The sequence below is a fragment of the Dryobates pubescens genome, chromosome 16, assembly GCF_014839835.1.
Source record: "Dryobates pubescens isolate bDryPub1 chromosome 16, bDryPub1.pri, whole genome shotgun sequence".
Classification (NCBI taxonomy): domain Eukaryota; kingdom Metazoa; phylum Chordata; class Aves; order Piciformes; family Picidae; genus Dryobates; species Dryobates pubescens.
Window position 1 is genome coordinate 16,877,472 of NC_071627.1, and position 19,438 is coordinate 16,896,909.

The window sequence follows — 19,438 nt, forward strand, 5'->3', positions numbered from 1 at the left end:
CTGCCAGTCTCAACTGTTGTGTTGAAATGTGCACATTTCTCTAAATATTTACTCTGGGGGAGTCCTTGTCCTCTGTGTTCTCCTGACCACTGAATTACTTCTGTGTTGACTCCCTTTTAGCTTTGCTGAAACTGTGAACAAAGGGCTTGAATCAAAAACCTGTTGGCTAATTCAGAGGCATGGGAGATTCAGCGCTTTAAAAGAACACTTTGAACTTGTCAGTGATCCTACTTTCTCTCCTGTTTTGGAAACTAAGAGTTCCCACACTGTAACTGGGCTTCCTTTGAGAGTTTGTCTTGTTATGAATCACCTGCAGGAGAGTGTGTTTTAGAAACAAAAAAACCATCAAAGGCCATGGAGTGTTAGGCTTTCTGATCTGCAGTAAACAGCTCAAGTGATAAGTCTGTTGTGGGAAGGCTTGAAGGCTGTGACTCTTACTTAAAATTATTAGCTGTCTTACTTCTCTCTATTGTTACTTGCAGCTTCTCAGGCTTTGATTTTCTTCTCTAACTCGTTCTCCTCCTTTTTGTCAGAGTCCTTTTAGACAGGTTGATAGAGGCTTTTGAACCACACAAGCAGCCAAAAAACTGGTGGCTTTGCATGTGAGGATCTTGTGTGCAGCTTTCCTTATGGGCTTGCTGTCTGACCAAGCCTGTGACTTGTAATTTGATCTAATGATAAATGCTTGTAAATGTTTTAGGGATGTCAGTGTGGAATAACACTGAGGACTTAAGGGTAAGGGAAGGTTCTGCCTCTCCAAAAATCTTTTAGTGTCTGGCAAATAAGTGAAATGGCTATGGATGCAATTTTTTGTTTGTTTTCTTGGAGTCCTCCAAGTTTTACAGAGCAGATGTAAAATTGTAGTAGCTGATTGTTGATTCAAGCCCTTCCCACATGATTTCTGCTGAAATGTTAGTTTAGTATCACTCCTGGTGCTGAAGGCAGGATTGCTGCAGTTGCTTTTGGATTGCAAAAAGGTCTTTTTTGAAAAGTTTTACATTTACTAGGGAAGAAGGCATGGATCAGAACAAAAGGGATGGAAAATAGCAGCTTTTCTTCTGACCACCAGGGCTCAAGTGGCCAACTTTTCTAGGAAACAAGCAGCTCAGGGACATGAATGGAAAGGAAGGATGTTGACTTGCTGGAACGAGCCCAGAGGAGAGCAACAAAGTTGGGGAGGGGTTTGGAACACAAGCCCTGTGAGGAGCGGCTGAGGGAGCTGGGGTTGCTTAGCCTGGAGAGGAGGAGACTCAGGGGTGACCTTATTGCTCTCTACAACTACCTGAAGGGAGGTTGTAGACATGCAGATGTTGGTCTCTTCTCCCAGGCAGCCAGTACCAGAACAAGAGGACATAGTCTCAGGCTGGCCAGAGGAGGTTTAGGTTGGATGTTAGGAAGAAGTTCTACACAGAGAGAGTGATTGCCCATTGGAATGGGCTGCCTGGGGAGGTGGTGGAGTCACCATCATTGGAGGTGGTCAGGAGGAGACTTGATGGGGTGCTGGGTGCCATGGTTTAGTTGTTTAGGTGGGTTGGATTGGTTGATGGGTTGGACACGATGATCTTGGAGGTCTCTTCCAACCTGGTTTATTATTATTATTATGAACGGTAGAAAAGAGCAGGCAGTCTCAAACACAGGCAAGTTCAGAAGCCAACTGGAGGGTTATTGAGGCCTTCTATTATGTATGGGTTTGTAATTTCACAAGTTGCAGTGGATGCAGCATACAAGATATTTCAGATCTGTGTAGCAACCTTTCTGGCTACTGAAAATTAATAGGAATGAAGGAGCCAGGAACTGTCCCCTGCAGTTAACTGGTGAGGTTTGTATAGGCAACATGCCCTTGCTGTGGGCTTCTCTGAAAAGTGTTCAGAAGTTACTCCTTCCTTTTTCTCAATAGAAATCTCTTCTGTCAGCCAGCAATGCCATCTCTATGCCATTCATCCAGTCATGCCATTGTTTTCCACCAGTTGCTTGTGCCAGTCTTTGTAGCCTGCCCACCCCTCTGTTACATGTCTGTGATGCCAGCACACGGCCATTCTAACAGACCTGACTAATGTGGTGACCACTTGGCCATGTTTGGGTATGTGGGCAGCAGCAGCACATGCCCTGGCTGGCTGACAGTTGGCATCTAGCTGGACAAGAGCAGTCTGACATCTTGAGAGAGGGGCCAGCTGCTGTAACAATCCTATTTAGCAGTCAGTGTGGATTCAGTCTGCGTGCACATGTTGCTTGCACACATGGTAATGTTATCCCGAAATACTCTTGTGTTGTTTGGAGCCTGGAGTTTTAAAATACACATCAGGAAATATCAAAGTTATGATTCACATGGCATCTGTAGCACAACCCATTCCTTGCACTTCATAGCAGTTTGCTCCACTGAATAATAAATGCTATTAATTTTATGCCTTAATATAGGCATGGGTCCACGTCCTCAGTCTGTGCGATGTGTTAAACACTTCACGTTTCCTGCACTTCTTGTGAGGTGGGGAGGAAGATTCAGGAACGTGCATAGAAGGGGTATGTGTCAGAAGGGATATGCACAAAAAGGTCAGACTGTCAAAGCTAGTGTAGGAAAAAATCTCTTGGCAGAATTTCTTGTCCTTTTGGGATTACTGATTAGCCACCAGCAGGATCTTCCAGCGTGTCTAACACCAGCAACCTTTGGTGTATTGATCGTGTTATCAATTAGAGTTTTAAGCAACCTGTCTTAGATGGTCCTTGGAGCTCTGTGGGAAACATGGATGTGGACTTGCAGTTAAGCTGTGCTTTATGCATGAATCCAGGCCTTTAATCTACTTTTCCAAATATAATGCAGTTGTCAAATGTGGGTGGCAGGAACTGCACATTTGCATGGAAGCAAGTAAAAGCCTTCACTGTGAAATAAGCCAGCTGGAGTAGTCTGTGTGTAAGTTCTTATGCTGGGAACAGCATATATGCCTGCAGCTCCAGGCCAGGGAGAGAAGCTTGTGTTCTGCATCTAAAGAAACCCTGATTCTGGAGACAGTTTAATGCATATGATTTTCACCTGAGTCTCATGCCAGACGCACATACACCCCCTCCCCGCCCTTTGCAGGTTGAAAACTGACTATGGAGTTTGAAGACTGCCAAAAGCATTGAGGAGCTTTGAAAGTCACTCTCTGCCAGGTGTTTCAGGGTGTTCTAGCAAGATTTTTTTTAGATATAGGTTAGTGGAATTTCACTGGGCTCTATTTTTAAACTATTGTCACAAGCCTTCACTGCCAGAGCTGAATTAGAAGATGAACCTCAGGGAGCAAATATTTTGTGTACTGGGAAAGAAGAGAATTCAATGATGCAACTAGCAAAGAAGAAACTTTTAAAAATGGAAGAGAGAGAAAGCTCAGGGAGAGAATTTACAGGTAGCAGTATCAGGCTTGCACAGAAGTAGAGGGCAGAGCTGTGGAAAGCCTTCAGGATCATAACAAGCAGAGAGGAATATGGGCAGCAATTAAAGAAGAAATACTTGTCCCTGTCAAGCACTCTTCTGTGCATACTAGGAGACATCTTGTGTCTCTGCTCTTCAGTGGTTAACAGTAAGAAACACAGGATCAACAAGTCTTGTGCCTAGGGTGCTTTGTTTGTACTCTTCCATAGGTTTGTATGTTCTCATAAGGATTTGCTGCTGTGCTTTAAGCAGACCTTTCTCCTGCCCCAGGCTGCATGGTTGCACTGTGCCAATGGATTAGCTGGGTTACAGCAGTGGTGGTCTGTGTCTTGACAGCCAAGACTTGGAAGCAACTGTGCAACCACCTGAGGTTTCTCTTTAGAAATTAATATCCTTTCTAGCTTTCCATTTTCCTGCTGGTCTTTGACTTACTTTTTCCCTTTTCTTTCTTCCTTCATCCTAGCTAATGGATTTTTTGGCATCCTTTTTAATCCTTTGCACTTTTCAGAGTGTCAATACGTTAGTCCACCCTTGAAATTATTCTGATGAGGAAGGGGAAGCAACACATTTCTCCTTCCTCAGAGCTATGAACTGACTAATCTGAAGAATGAGGCACAAGGCTTTAGGTCACTTGAGAGTCTGTCTCAGTATTTGCCTCAAGTACCTCATCTTTCCTTCCTTTACTTATCACATCCTCTACCCAAGAGGGTTTGAACAGGCGCAGTTGTAGGATAAAATTGCTCCTCAGCTAGCTGTTGCTTGAGCTTCCTAAGGGAATGGGTATTCAGGCTGTATAGGTCATGTGGAATAAAGCTGAGGAATAGGGTTTTTCTTCTATATTTCTCAATCCTAATTAGTGGCTATGGTAAAGTGATCATTTTCAAAGGGTGCTTGGTCATTACAACTCTGCTGGGATTGAGGGGTGAACCAGACTGTAATCCTGTTGTCACAGCCCTGGAGTAGCATGCCATTTCCTGGTTTACTCTTTTGTATAGTGATTCATGGTGAACTTGGCTATTTTGTTTAATACAAATACACATTGCAGTCCTGTCTCCTTGAGTTGGCACATCCTTGTCTGCTCCAATCATCCCTATTGAACAGGACTTACAGCTATCCTTCCTTCCAGCCTCTCCTGCATGGGTCACTGACTGTCACTGGTGCATGAAGGTCACTGTACAATGTTTTGAATAGTTTCCTGATGAAGAATAACCAGTAATATGTCATTTACTTTGGGTTCCCTCCTTGTAACTCTAGCTTGGCATTCTTAGAAAAGAATGGGACTTGTTGTCTGAGTACTTCACAGTTCCTTCACTGGGAATTTTCCATCTCTGAAGAGTCAATATATTGGCAAATAGAGAAATCAGAGAAGTATCCAGCATTGGCTGGACTAGGTCACTGTCACCATGTCTTTGCCGTCCCAGCTCTATCTAGGGGATAGTGTAGGCTGCAAGATGACTTACACATAGACTGAGAACTTGACAAACAACCAAAATGTCTCTTCATCCACAAAGCACTATGTAGCTGTATTGTACAGCTGTATTTTTGAAGCAAGGAGCTGCTGATTCTTTTTCCTTTTGGAGGTTTTAGTAGAAATAAAATTACTTTTGGATCAAGGGCTCCAACAATGTCACGTTGCCAAGCAGCTTTGTCAAGAAGAAGGTAGTGCTGACAGGCCAGCATTATGTCTTGGAGAATTCAGGAGACGTGGGGAGATGGAAACCGGGACGGAGAAGGTGGCCAAAGAGTTAAGATACCCAGCAGGTTGTTGGATATTGACATGACATTGAAGTCACTGCTCTGATAGCACAATCTGGGTCATTGTCTCTAAAGAGTGTTAGTTCTTGAGTGTGTCTGTGTGGCATATCCATGGGGGCAACAATATGCTTGTGTGAAACCCATTTTTTTTCTTTGTTAAAGATGTGAAGCTAACCTTTTTCTTTTCTTGCCTCTTTTCCAGTCTCTGTCTGCTGCTGTCTCTTCATACTCTTTCTCTTCCTGTCTGAGCTCACCGGATTCATAGCCACTGAAATGTAAGTAAAACTCATGTTTTCCTGTCTTTGAATGTTGTGCACATGTGATTCTTTAGGGCTCTATTCTTGCAATTTGGAAAACTGTGCCTGTAATCTCACTGGGTCAATTAGTTGTCTGATGGGGTTTAGATCATTTTTGATTGAATGTGGATTGCACTTTTTAACCTAATAAACTGCACTAGGCAAACTTAGTCCTGAAATACTTCTGATAGTAGATATGCTTGATCCCTTATTATCTGCATACTGGAGCACACTGGATATTTTTCATATGACCACAGATCAGTCAAAACCCTCTGGCCCTTTTCAGTTGGTGATCAGGTGTAAGCTAGCCTGAGTGCTAAGATGGTCAATGCCAGTCAGTTGCAATTTCTCTCTTCTTCCTTAGGCTGTTGATGTCTTGTTCTCATCTGAGCTTTATTTCCCCTTCCCTCTGTATTTTCTGGATTCAAAGTGATTCTCAAAGACTAGTTTATTTTTCCTTGGTGATACTGTATGTTTAAATGCTTGGTGCCTGCTGGCTGAATCCATGTGCTGTGTGCTCTGAGACTGTGGGCTCTTACGCAGATACAGCAGGATCTCTGGCAAAACGTTTTCTTTTCCCCTTGCTTTGCTGTGGATAAAATGGGTACCACATTCCATCAACCTTCACTGCATCTTTTTGGAGAGGTTTTCTTTTGAAAAATGAACCATAGGAAATATGAATTATTATTAGTTTAATGATAACAATACCTCATTTTTTAATGCCAGAGCTGATATGTGCAGATAGCTTTCCTCATGTGTGAACTTTATCTTCTTTCTTTTCTTCTCTCGAGCCCTACCTGGAAACTCAGTTGACAAATTTTGTGCCTGAAGACAGGTTGTCCTCAGTAATGTTTTGGGATCTTGCTTTGAGCAAGGTAGAAATAATTTCCACTTTAAAAAATGGCTCATAGGACAAGTGCTTGAGTTAATCTGTTTTTTTTTCTGTTCTCATGTTCCTTCTGCCTTGAAGTAAATTTTTCTCAGTAACTGTTAACACAAGTACCTTTGTTTTGGGTTCTAGGAAACATTCTCCATCATCCTGCTGAGGTGGCAGTGAGCTCACTAGACTGTGATGCACAGTTCCTGGATAGTTAGGAAGGGTGGCACTTCTGTCAGACTCACATGATGGTCCAGGTAGCAACAGATGTCACTGCTGAGCAAAAAGCCCTGAAGTGCATTGGGCTCAGGTTGACCATGGCTTACGTGGCTTCTGATAACCATGAGGCTCTTTCTTTGTGTTTGTATTGCTCTGACTTGGGTCAAGAATATAATTTAAAGAGTAATCTTAACCTTGAGTAATGTTTAACCTTAAAACGCTGGTGTAATCCAGCTCTAGCTAATTTCTTGATGCCCGTTGCACATTTACTTCAGAGATGGTATCTTAGGTTTCTTACTCGGTTCCCTGCATTTGTTTGTGAAGTCCTAGGGTCACCTGATAACACACTTCTCACAGGAGCTCAGGCTTCTTGATTTTGTTGTTTTAAAAAAGTAGGGAAAAGCTAGATAAACTGCTTCAAGTAAAACACTACTTCTTGCTCTCCTTTTAGAGCTCATTCTCTCATCTAATTTTGTTTTAGTTATTGCTTTACAACAACAACAACAATAATAATAATAGCTTACCTAATTTTGATCCACTTATTTGAGTGTATGTGCCTTTATCTAGTGGTAGTTTCCTGACTAGAGATTTTGTTTTGAATGGCAAAGTCGTATGATTCTCTGAGGCCTCTTCATGCTATTTTCTTAACAAGCTGATGCATTTTCCACAAAGGTATTAGAAGTGCTGTAAGTTCCTGCATGCTCAGCTGGCAAGTTTCTCGTTAAAATATCAGAGAGGTGGTAAATTGCCTTTCCCAGGAGGAGCTGCATGGGGAGGAGGTGTTTGTAAGCAGTAAAGCAGTAAAATTTTAGAGAGGATGTCATGGAAGAGACTGAGGCAAACGAAGGCAGGAAACTGATTTGTCATGGACCATCCACCACAGTAACTCACAGAATATGAAAACCTTCTTCTGACAAGTTAGAGGTCATCAAAGGCTTTCTTGCTGGGAAAAAGCACCTGCAGCATTTGTGAACAGACTCCCCTGCAACAGCGGAAATACTTCAGAAGGACACATAACAAAGTGTTTCCCAGCTCAGCAACTTCTAAAGCAGGAGTAAACTTATTCTGTCTCTTACTCATGGCTTTCTCTTCTGGGAAACCAAGTACCTTAGAGCTGTTCAAAGATGCTGTGAACCTCTTGTGCTTCCCTTTCAAGTGTGTGTTACTGGCAGTGCGTTGTGAGGCAGCGGAGTCTCTTCGCGTGGAACAAGGGTGCAGGAGTGTGGAGCTCTGTGTGGTCTGGAACAAACTGTGAGAACTCGGTGCCACCATTCAAACTGGGTGGTAACAAATAACAGGGGAGATACTATCTCACAATGATATGTTCAGCCTTGTTTGCCCATGAATCAAGCATTTATGAAGATATGGAAGATTCCTTATGTGCAAACTGTTCAATTTCCATCAACTTTGATTGTAAGCTTTGAGCTTTTGTATGAAGAGTCTCCTACAACAGGTATCTCTCCTGTTGTGTGGCTTCCTGGTGCCAGCTAGGACCTGAGTGATTAACTAGAGTGTGCACCTATATGGGGTGAGCTTTTCTGCTTTCCCAGCGCCAGCTGTGCTGTGAGACTGCATCAGTCTTCCTCCTCTGGTGTCATATTTCCCTGAAAGCACTCATGTGCTCGACAAGGCCAGATGGCTGCACATTTTTGATGGCCAGGTGAAATGGAGAGCATTTGGCCTGGTGACTTACATCAGAGACCTACCAGGTTCGCTGATGTGGACTCATGCTTACGTCACAGCCCTATTATGCTGAGTAATTGTGCATGGTGTTTGGGCATTGGCAGCCTGCTTCAGGGCAAGCCAGCAGCAACCTCAGCAGCAGCAGTGCCCACAAGATTAACTGTCTAACTCTCACCAACAAGAGGTTTCTTTGCTATCTGCATCTACCACATCTGGTGTGGTTTGTTGAACTCATGCTGTAACATGAGAAAATAAGGTCTGCTCTGTGCCACGCTAACCTATAATACTTGCTGGCTTCTACCCAGCCAGCTGTGGTTGGACCTTCTTCTACATTCATATGACTGTAGCAACTTCAATTCCTGGTATTACTAGAAATCTCAGTTTGGTCACTCTTGCCCAACTTCAAAGCTGTTACTCCTTGACCAGCCCATTGTCTTGGCACTTACAGTCTCAACTGCTGAAGGCTTGTCTGGGTGGCAGAAAGCCAAGAAATTACGCCCTTATCTTGAGGATAACAGTCATGACACAAACCCCAATCAGATTAGCTCTGTGTGGAAGACAGCATGCATCACAGCAGCTATGTCAGTAGCCTGTGTGGGCATTTCTAATGAGCACTAGGATTGTGTCTGTGCACGGGAGCTCACTGCAGCTAGGACGCTCAACTAAGACGCTGTGTGCACTACAGAGGACATGTAGAAAGTTCATGTGGCACAGGTACCAAATGCACTATAAATCACATCCTGGTTTTCTGCTGGCTGGCTTCCTGTCTAGAGACCCCTGAGTAGGATACAAAATACCTAGTTTCTCATCTTCTAGATTTATTAGGTGGCCCTAGCAGGCAGTCCTCTGAGCAGCCATGAAGGAAATCAAAGCTAAGTTCTTAGGTGGGGCTACATCCTTTTCAGGAAAAGCACATTGAAGGACTGCTGAGGGAAGAGGTTTTTCTTTGCCCAGCTGTAATCCATCATTACAGTTAAGGGCAGTTAGGTTTAACCCTGGAAAAGGATCATCTTGATTATTGTTGTAATTTATTGTTTCTTTTGTCCAGACTGAGAATGAATGAATATTTAGTCCAAAACAAGAAGACAAATAAAGGAGACCTGTGCTCCACATTTGAACCTCTGCAAAACTGACAGTATCAAACACAGTTGTCCCACTGAGCAAGTGACTCAAATGGCTGAAGAAACAAAGCTCAAGTGTTAAATGTGTCTGGTATTTCCTTGGCAGTAGGTGGAGAGTTGAGGCTGAGGGCTAGAGATTGCTTGGCATACCTTTAGCAGCCTTCCTCATTCATCCTGCTGTTGTGTTGCAAATCACCTATCTCTTGTTTAATTAACTCAGATCGGGCTAGAAGTTAATAGCCAGCAAGATGATAATCTTGCTGCTTTATCACTGTAATTAGGTCATGAATTATGTTCTGTAGGATCAATAAGAGTTTTCCAAGTGTTCCATCATTAAGGAGGAAAGATGTAATTAACTAATCTAATCTGCCTTGCATTGGCAGCCAGGGGAAGGGGTAGGAGGGTATGAATATGCTACTTGTGATATAAATGTAGCTGCTCAACAGTAATTCATCTACCACAACACACTGTAGAAAGCAACAGACTATTCCTGACAATATTTTCTTTTTATTTCTCTTTATTTTAATGTAGTAACAGGCAAAGAACAGTCTGAAGTGACAAGTTTGCTACTTGGAATGCTGGGCCCCCCTGCAAGGCAATTAATTACTTAGGTAGAATATCTGTAATAAAGCATAAAAGCATAAACTCTGAGCAATATCCAAATCCCTTGTTCTTTAAGGTGACTGGGTCATTCACTGGGGACTTGCTTTGATCTTTATGAAAAATACCTTGGCCAGTCTATGAACATCACACAGCCAAGCTCCTATGCTGGGGCCACATCATGTGCAGCACAACTTGACTGTTCATGTAGGCTGTCAGGTACCCGCAGTGTGGGAGGGAGCAAAACACCAGGAGCTTCTGAGACCAGTGTTGCTTGTTCATACTGAGTTCATTTGCATGCCTAAGACCTGCAGTGAAACAGAATTCTTATCATACCTGTCTTCAGAGGGGTTTTTTGTCCCTTAGCTCTCCAAGGTATGTGGAATTTGTCTTGTGGCTCTAGGGCAATGAAAATTTCTCCTGCACAGCCAAGCTGCAGCTGCTGTAAGCAGCATAGCTTGATCCTGGTGCAACAAGAGTTCCTTCTGCTGGAAACCTTAGCCTGGAGAAGAGGAGGCTCAGGGGAGACCTTATTGCTGTCTGCAACTACCTGAAGGGAGGTTGTAGCCAGGAGGATGTTGGTCTCTTCTCTCAAGCAACCAGCACCAGAACAAGAGGACACAGTCTCAAGCTGTGCCAGGGAAGTTTAGGCTCGAGGTGAGGAGAAAATTCTTCACTGAGAGAGTTGTTCACCATTGGAATGTGCTGCCCAGAGAGGTGGTGGAGTCACCATCCCTGGATGTGTTCAAGAGGGGATTGGATGTGGCACTTGGTGCCATGGTTTAGCCATGAGGTCTGTGGTGACAGGTTGGACTTGATGATCTTTGAGGTCTCTTCCAACCTTGGTGATTCTGTACTGTAATCAGAGCACTGCAGCTGACCTGTCCTTGGAGTGTAAGCCATCTACACTGGGAGCACAGTGCTACAGCTCAGGTATTCTAACACTAAGCAGGAGATGCAACTCCAGCTCCACCAGCTAATCCAGTTGAGGCCTATGAAATGCTGGAGCAAACTAGACCAGCATAGGGAATACAGCCTAGTTAGTAGTCAGGGAGGAACGGGAGTTGTAATCCTGCTCTCGCTGTGGACTAACCTTGAGACAGACACATTCTGTAGAAGGATGTAATACTTAGCTGCTTACCTCTCCACAAGTGCTAAGAAGCTTAATTAAATGTTTGCACAGTAACTTGGAGATTACCTAATAAAAGGTGCTATATATTTGTGCAGTGTTGTTCTGCTGTTCGCCCTGATGCCCACGTGTGGGTTAGCAGGAAGCGGAAGGTCGTGCCGTGATGTCATCTGCAATTTCTGACTCAAAGCTACACTGACGTCTTTCAAACCCTTCTCCTTCTTCCTGCCTCCTGGAGAGCTGTTATTCCTTCCTTTGTAGGACAGTGTTTTCTGTGCTTCCCATCTGAGCCAAGACCTAATCTGGGACAAAGACCACCTGAAAGAAGAACCGATTGAGATTCAGGGCACAGAAGGAAGATTACCAATGGCAGAGCAATAGATGCCTGCACAATTTATTACACAGTAGAGAATCTGCTGACCTCCTTGTTGCTTCTTCACACAAACTGAGAGGAAGATGGGTTGTTTGTTCTGTGTTGGGTCTTCTCTCTACAACTGAAAAGACAGTAGTGGAAGAATCTCAGCTTCAGATGGTTGGTTTTCTGGAAGGTGGTTCATAGAGCTGAAACAGCAAGCGGAGCCAAGAGAGTTTGCCTGAGAAAGTCTTCTGAGAAGCTTTGGCTGCTCTCAAGGAAGAATAATTATTTTTCCTCTTAGGCTTAGGGTCCTGGAGACCAGAGAATGTCTCCTGGGAGCTGGAGGACAAAGTAAAATGCAGCTTGCTGGAGTAAGTGGTTGTATCTTCTGTATGGCTGATGACTGGAGAGGAGGGTGCCTGGTTCTTTGCTGCTAAAGAGTTAGAAAAAAAGGCTAAAACTGGAAGCAGAGACTAGGACAAGTTAGACAGAGGCAAGGATAATGTGTTTAGAGAGCTCCCAGGCAGCATGTGAAGGTCTGAAGGGTCAGTGCAGTGTGTTTCCTTTTGTATTAAAAAGGGCCAGAGGCTCTTCAGCTGCTGAAGCACTGAAGAGTCCTATGTTAGTGGCCAGGGCTGCTAGGTGGAAATAAGTGACTGGAAAAGTTTTGTTTCTAGGGAAACAAAGGTTTGGGCTCATAAGTAAGTAGGGGGAATGGGTCTGGCTTTCTTTGGATAAAATCCTAAAGAAATTCTGAGCTGCAGCTACCTCCTTTCTTTCTTGCTGGCATGCCACTTGCATGATCTGTAACTTTAGCCAAAGAGGCCCTCCAACTTCTCCTGTGTAATGCTGCAAGTTTGTAAGCAAACGGGAGAAGCAGCTGGAAAGCCCAGCAGCACCACTGAGGAATGTGAAGTATTTTGAAGTGGCTCTTTCTAGAAATGAAGCAGATTCCTTCTGTGTGGATCATAGCTCCTGCTGCATGGAGAAACTTTCCTCCTTTTCCTTAAATTGGCAGTGGGAGGCCCTGCTGGGGAAGAAGCCCATTTCTCACCTGTCCTATTGCCCTCATTGTACTTTCATACTCTACACCTCAACCCTGAGTTATTGTGCCACTTTTGTTCAAATAGTCCTTAACAGCAATCAGTTAAACATCAACTCTTACATGCTTTGGCAGGAGGTATGTGCCATCTCTGGAATCACAATATGACCCTATACACTGCCTCTCTGAACAGTCTTAGAAGAATCTGTGTTTACATTGTCCTGCTGCCTGACCTCAGGTGGGATTTCCCTTGTGCCTGTCCCAAATTCACTGTTAAGGACTGCTGCTCTCAGGACACTTTATGTTCCAGGAGGGACAGTTACAAATTAGAGCAAACTTCATTTCTTCCACTGGAGATGTTACTTATTCATGGAGAGTTACTAGAGGTGGCAAATAGTGTTTTTCCCAACATCCCAGCTTTGTCCGATTTGAAAGTTAGGAAGGGGGTGTGCAGATTGGCTTCTTGGCTCTGGGGGGTAGGATAGAAGACGAGTCATGAGTGTCAGCTCTCTGCCAGCTCTGTCTAGACTTAGGTAGTGGTGGTTCATGGGGAGATCTTGAAAGGAGTAGCCCTGACCCTGGCTGTTTGCTTTACCTGTGAGGTTTCCTGAACGCATTTTGGGAGTGAAACTTCCAGTTTGTTGAAAATGATGATGTTTCCTCTGAGGTTTGCCCCAGCAAGCATGTCATTGTGCCCTGAGTTACCCATAGCAGTACAGAACCTCTGTAACAAAGCAGGTCAGCACTTCAGAGCCACTTGGAAACCTTTATGGGTTTGCTATCTTGGGCCCTCTGCAAGGTGATGCTGCCAGGAGGAGGCAGTGGCCAGAGATGGGAGGCAGAAGCCAGGTTCAGCAGGCAGGGTGCTCTGTGAGAGCTGGCACTGCGGGTCTGAGAGAGGGTAAGGAAGGATAGACTGGCATGAGCTGTCACATGTCTGAGGAGTGATAGACAGGGTTATGAAATTTGAAATGTGAGTATGTGAGGGGCAGGGGGCTACTAGGTAAAGAGGAGGAGGAGGAAGCAGGCGTGAGCCTTGCTCAAGAGATGAGTTGGGAACCGTTGGTCCAGTGACCAGAGTGCCGAACAGGAAACCAGTTTCCTTTATCTGGACTAATGGGTTGTGTGACGTGGACTAACTGGCCTAATTCTCTTTGCCTCAGTGATCCACTCTGCAACCAGGTGACCTCACTGCTTGCCTTCCTATGTAAGAGCTTCCACAGGCTGCCTCTTTGTCATTTGACTCCTACCAGTATCCTCTTCTCACTTGTTTATCACCCAAAGGCTTATGTGTCTTTGCTTACAGACCATACATTTTCTGACAAGTTCAGAACTGGAAATCACAAACTACAAATCTTGACCTCCTAGAGATTTTCTCCAAAGAGCTAGGGTGTGTGGCTGCACTGCTGAACCTGACCTGCTTCTCTGCCAGCCCTGGTACAAGTGCTCCTTTTTGCCAGTAACAAAAAGTTGCCCATGGCACTGGCTGGGCATGGCCCACATCTCAGAGCTGGGAAGAAGCCAGGTGCTATTACGAAGCAGGTTGGCTGTCAACTGGGACCTTGATGGGAGGACTCCAGAAGTGCAGAAAGGTGCATTGCTTTAGGGGATTAAAGCCTGTCCTGGCTGGAACTGCTCCTCACAACCATGTTTGGACATATGACTTAATCCTGATCTCTACCCAATCTGCCAGCAATAAACACGTAGAAGATTTAATGCATTCCACTCAGGAGGAGAGGACTCAGTCAAGAAGCTTCTAACTAGGTCACTGATGAGCAATTTTTCCCCTCCCTCTGTGTCATTTTTATTAATCACTTGAAAAATACGTTGAGTAATGATTGCAAGCAACTTGTCAAGCCAATTAAAACCAGAGAAAGGTAGGGCTGTGAAGCTGAAGACAAATGCTGTGCTGGTTTTAAATGAGTGTCTGTAAACCCCACTGACCTGTGAGTAATTACATCCAAAAGAATTGGCAGCTGTTTGTTTCTCAGTGTGAAGGCTGAGTTCTTCTGAATCCACAGGGCAAACAGTTCATTATGGTCCAGAGATGTATCACCAGAGCAAAATCACTTTGACTCTGTCTTGTAGCTGCCCTTAGTCTGGTTTGTCTATTAGCATATAGACTCTTCAGCAAGGGCTTGTCAAAGGGTTTCACACACTTTGAGCATTAAATAAAAACAATACAGGGCATTTACTAGGGAAGGTAGTGAATAGAATAGAATAGAATAGAATAGAATAGAATAGAATAGAATAGAATAGAATAGAATAGAATAGAATAGAATAGAATAGAATAGACCAGGTTGGAAGAGACCTTCAAGATCATCACGTCCAACCTATCATCCAACACCACCTAATCAACTAAACCATGCAAAATGTAGCTTGAACATCAGTTTCTATGGCTTTATAATCTGTCCAGCTGGAAGATCAGTTGTCAAATCTTCCCATTTGATGAGGCTGAACAGCCTTGGATTTTGAGGGGGGAAGAGCTGCTAGGCAATCTCACCATCTTCTCCTTTCAGTGTGGTGGGTTTCCCTAGAGTGGATTCTCTAGGACTGTTCAGGACGTTTAGCTGTGCTTGCATTGAGGTTTTTTTGGTTCATATTTTACATGTCAGATGGATTGTATGTGCCAACAATAAATATTTGTACTCGTGCATTCCTTTTACTCTATGTCTGCATTTTGTCTCTGTGAGCTATGTGCCAGCTCCGTGGGTGCTGTGAAACAACATTACTCTTTGGGAGACTGATGCTTGGTGCGTTAGATCCTGCTGTCCAGGATGTTTCTTCCCATCTGTTCCTGGCTCACATCCTCTTCTCCTTAATTTTAGTGGTTGCTTTTGGTTACCATTCATAGACTGAACTGAGATATTTGGGAGGGAGATACAAGTATGCCATGCTGCCTCCTCTTGCTGCTGCTCTGGCAGCTGGGTGGCAATAACAAATGGCAATTAGTGACACGAATAAGCTTTCCTGTGGGATAGTTGAGAGTGGCCTTTCTCTGAAACTATTTATGAAACTAATTGAAAAGCACATGCTTCCCTCTTTCCTAAAAGGAGGAGGAGCCTAGGCACATGGAGGGCTAACATGCTAGCCTGCTGCCACTTCAACATTAGGCTCTTGTTTTCTGTCACCTCTGCTTAGGGAAGGAGACCCCAGAGCAGTGTTGTTTTCTGCTGGTGTAAGGGGCTTGTTTAAAGTCTCCTGCACTTGCCACACAAAGAGTAAACTTAAATAATGATGTGCTCCATGCAGTTAGGGAGGGCTTTTCCTGCTGTCTCTTAACTCTGTCATACAGTCAAACCTTCTGCTTCTAAGTCTCCTTTGTTTTTCTCTTCCCATGTAAGTTGTATTTTTCCAGTGGAAAGTAGCTATGTTCCTGAGCTCACCTGTGTTTTCTGTCCTCCAGAGTTAATGAGCTCTATGTGGATGACCCAGACAAAGACAGTGGAGGTAAAATAGAAGTGAATCTGAACATCAGTTTGCCAAACCTGCACTGTGAATGTGAGTACCCCTTTTCACTTAATAGTTTTTTTGTATTTTAAGAAACACTTGAAATGAGCCCATCTGGTACAGTGGCCCTTCTGTGACAGAGTGAATGGAGATCAAGTAGCTGCAGCCTTTGCCAATACCCCATCACTGTCTGTTCCAAGCCAGGACACCTGTTTTCTTGGACCCTCTGCTTGCTCTGCAGTCCTTGCTAGTGGCTGACCTCCCTCACTGGCTTCTTCCTAAATCTCATCCTCTTGGGTTTTTTGTAGCAGTCTTTTTTGTCTCTGAGAGCAAGAAGCCTTCTAAGTATCATCATAATTCTGAATGCACCAGCTGGTTTTTGGCTTTTCACAAATCACCAGCCTTGTCCACCTGAAATTTTCCTATTTGTGTAATGGAGACTGCAGTCAGCTGGCATGGCATGGGAGGTGCCTTTGTGTCAGATAGGCAGTCTTAAAAGTTTGGTCACAAAGTTCTTTCTGAAGAACTTTGACTAATATTTGACAAATTATATTAGTAGCACAGTTTAGTCAAATGTCAGGAAAAAAAATATATAGATCTTTTCCTATGCAACTCTCCTGTTACCTGTTTTGATTTTTGTCCCATGCAGTGGTTGGACTTGACATCCAAGATGAAATGGGAAGGCATGAAGTGGGTCATATTGATAACTCAATGAAGATACCTCTCAATAATGGGGATGGCTGCAGGTTTGAGGGCCATTTCAGCATCAACAAGGTGAGTAGGAGTGACAGTGGGTGAATGCTAGCAGGATCCACCTATAAAATACTGATGAAAATCTGTGTCAGTGTTTGTCCTGTAGAGTGTACGTTCCTGTCTCTAATCAGTGGTGTGGCTAAGCCTCTTGGTGATGCCTGATAGTGGACAGGGGTGGCTGCAGAGTCAGACCCATGAAGAATATGTTAGATCAAGCCTTTTCTTCATTCTCCAAACCATGGAATTGAGAGGGTATTGCAGAACAGCAGAGAGCAGCTCTGTGCTGTAGCCAGGGCTGTCCCTTTCAGCTCAGCAGCCTAATGCTGAGGGGATCTGTGAACTCCCTACAAATGCCGCATGGCTTCTGTGTTTACTCCTCACATATGCACCTCCAAAATGTGACTCACTGTAGAGAGGTCTTTGGCAGTGTCTCTGTCCAAGTGTTCTTTTGTTCTGAGAGCTGCAGAACGACAGGAATGTTCCCTACTGGAGGGTGCCAACGTAGCAGAAGCGGCCCCGTGCTGAGATGTTTGGAATACAGGCACACACTCTGCGCATGCTTTGTCAGGATGTTCCGCTTCTGTCTCAAAAGAATGAAAATGCAGGCCTGGAGGAGGCTCCTCTCTGGGATGGGTGTGTGCAGAATTGAATAATCTTGCTATGTAATGCTGGAGATGACTAGCTGGGGTGGGGGAGGCAGTGGTGGGGCCCACTGATGTCCTAAGAAGGGCACACCCTTTATTCACGCCTCTTCTTGTACCACGGGCTACAAAATCCTACTTCCTTCTTTTCCTCCCAGGTCATGTTAAATCACATCTAAAAATAACAGTCAGAACCTCTTACTGATTCTGTGGCATGGAAAGGATTAGGGACCTATAAAGAGGATGTTTCTTTCCTTGCCTGTAAGCCACCAAGGTTACTGACAGCTGATAGCCCACAAAACTGGGAAAGTGCTTCTTGAAAGGTAGTTCTTGTTCTGTGAAATCCTAAAGCACAGAGCTGAAATACTTGGGGAGCTGACTGCTAGATGTGGTGTGTTCTGCTCACCAAAGCAACTCAGAAGGGGGTTGCTCTATGTGGCAGTGAGGAACTCCCTTGACTGCTTGATGTGTGAAAGACCACTGATTGCATTGCTTTGTGGCTGGTGCTGCTGCCAAAGGTAGGGGACCTTTGAAGAAGAGGAGGCTCAGGGGAGACCTCATTGCTGTCTACAACTACCTGAAGGGGGGTTGTAGCCAGGAGGGAGTTGGTCAGGTTACCAGCACCAGAACAAGGGGACACAGTCTTAAGCTGCACCAGGGGAAGTTTAGGCTTGAGGTGAGGAGAAAGTTCTTCACTGAGAGAGTCGTTCGCCATTGGAATGTGCTGCCCAGGGAGTTGGTGGAGTCACCATCCCTGGAGGGGTTCAGGAGGGGATTGGATGTGGCACGTGGTGCCATGGTCTGGTCATGAGGTCTGTGGTGACAGGTTGGACTTGATGATCTTTGAGGTCTCTTCCAACCTTGGTGATACTGTGATACCGTGATACCGTGACCTGACCCAGACCTGAAGCTCTCATGTATGAGCTGGAAGCGTTCAGTCCCTTGGCAGAAATCGTACAGGGTTCTGTATGAGCTGATGTCTGCAGTGGAATGTGGTCAGGCCTTGAGACTAGGCTGAGGATTGCATTTGAGTGTTATGCCCAAACCTGAAGAGGGAGGACAAGGCAGCAGTGAGATGATTATATGTACTACTTACTGCAGAGTGTGCCACCCTGTTTACTGAGCTTGTGTATGACACAGCTTATGTCCACACCTGAAAGTGTTCCCAGGAGTGCCCTGATGTTCCTCAAGACAGTTAAATTAGCTTTCCTGAAAGCACATGGAACCGGCATGTGGCCTCCCATGGCCCTAATGGTGAGGTGTCTCTGCAGAGAGCACAATGGGCACCAGTTATATAACTGGCCTCCCACTCTTGTCTTAGGCCATGTCAGATGGCCTCCTTAGTGTTGCTTAACTTCCCAACCTTTTGATGATAGGAGAAAAAAAATCTTTCATCTTCCGTGACAGTGATTGAGCTGAATCTGCTGAAGGTCTTCAGAGAGTAGGGCTGCTGACCTGAAAAGTGTGTGCATGCTAGATCCTGTCAGAACAACACCAATGCTCATTTTCTGCCTTGGAGCCGAGTCCATTGGTGAAATCTGTGTTCTTCAGAACTTGGTATTTCTCTGCATTAAAAAAAATTCAACCTAGAAAGTCCTATACTTGGAAGGGCTATTCTCAGGGCTAGAAGCTGAAGGTCTAGCCTAGTTTATTTGGGAATCCCCACTGGTTCTGATGTTGGGGTTTTTTTCCCTCTTTCTGTATAGAACTCATGCATAATCTTCTCAAATGCAAGGTTAGTCCTGACCAGCGCTGCTCTAAGAATGCATCCACAGCTCTCTGGGGCTGCTGTGCAGCCGTGGGCCCGTATGCGAATGTGAGCTGTGGGAGGAAAATGTTAAGCAACTGTTTGTTGCCTGTCAGAGACATGAATCTTACTTTAACAGGGATGAAAGACATAGCCTTAAGTGTTAGGAATCCCTAAAGATGGGAGTGATCCACTCATCGCCTCCCAAGTCAGCAGCAGCAGCAATGTGAGGGTGCCAGACTCTTGGGCTGTGGGATGTAACTGATCTCCGCTCTGTATGCAGTACGGTGGTGTTGGTCAAGTGCAGGAAGGTATTTCAGAGCCTCTCTCTGATGTGCCAGAGGTTGTACACCGCTATGTAGATACA

General features: G+C 44.6%; 1 protein-coding gene across 1 annotated transcript in view; it reads left to right on the top strand.

Moving 5' to 3' along the window:
• The window catches only part of ERGIC1 (endoplasmic reticulum-golgi intermediate compartment 1), a 62,573-nt gene that overhangs the window by 24,232 nt on the left and 18,903 nt on the right, over nt 1-19,438 (top strand). The window contains exons 3-5 of the mRNA XM_054168250.1: nt 5,361-5,433; nt 15,887-15,981; nt 16,580-16,704. Of these exons, the coding sequence (XP_054024225.1) occupies nt 5,361-5,433; nt 15,887-15,981; nt 16,580-16,704 (293 nt within the window). The remainder of the gene's footprint in view (nt 1-5,360; nt 5,434-15,886; nt 15,982-16,579; nt 16,705-19,438) is intronic.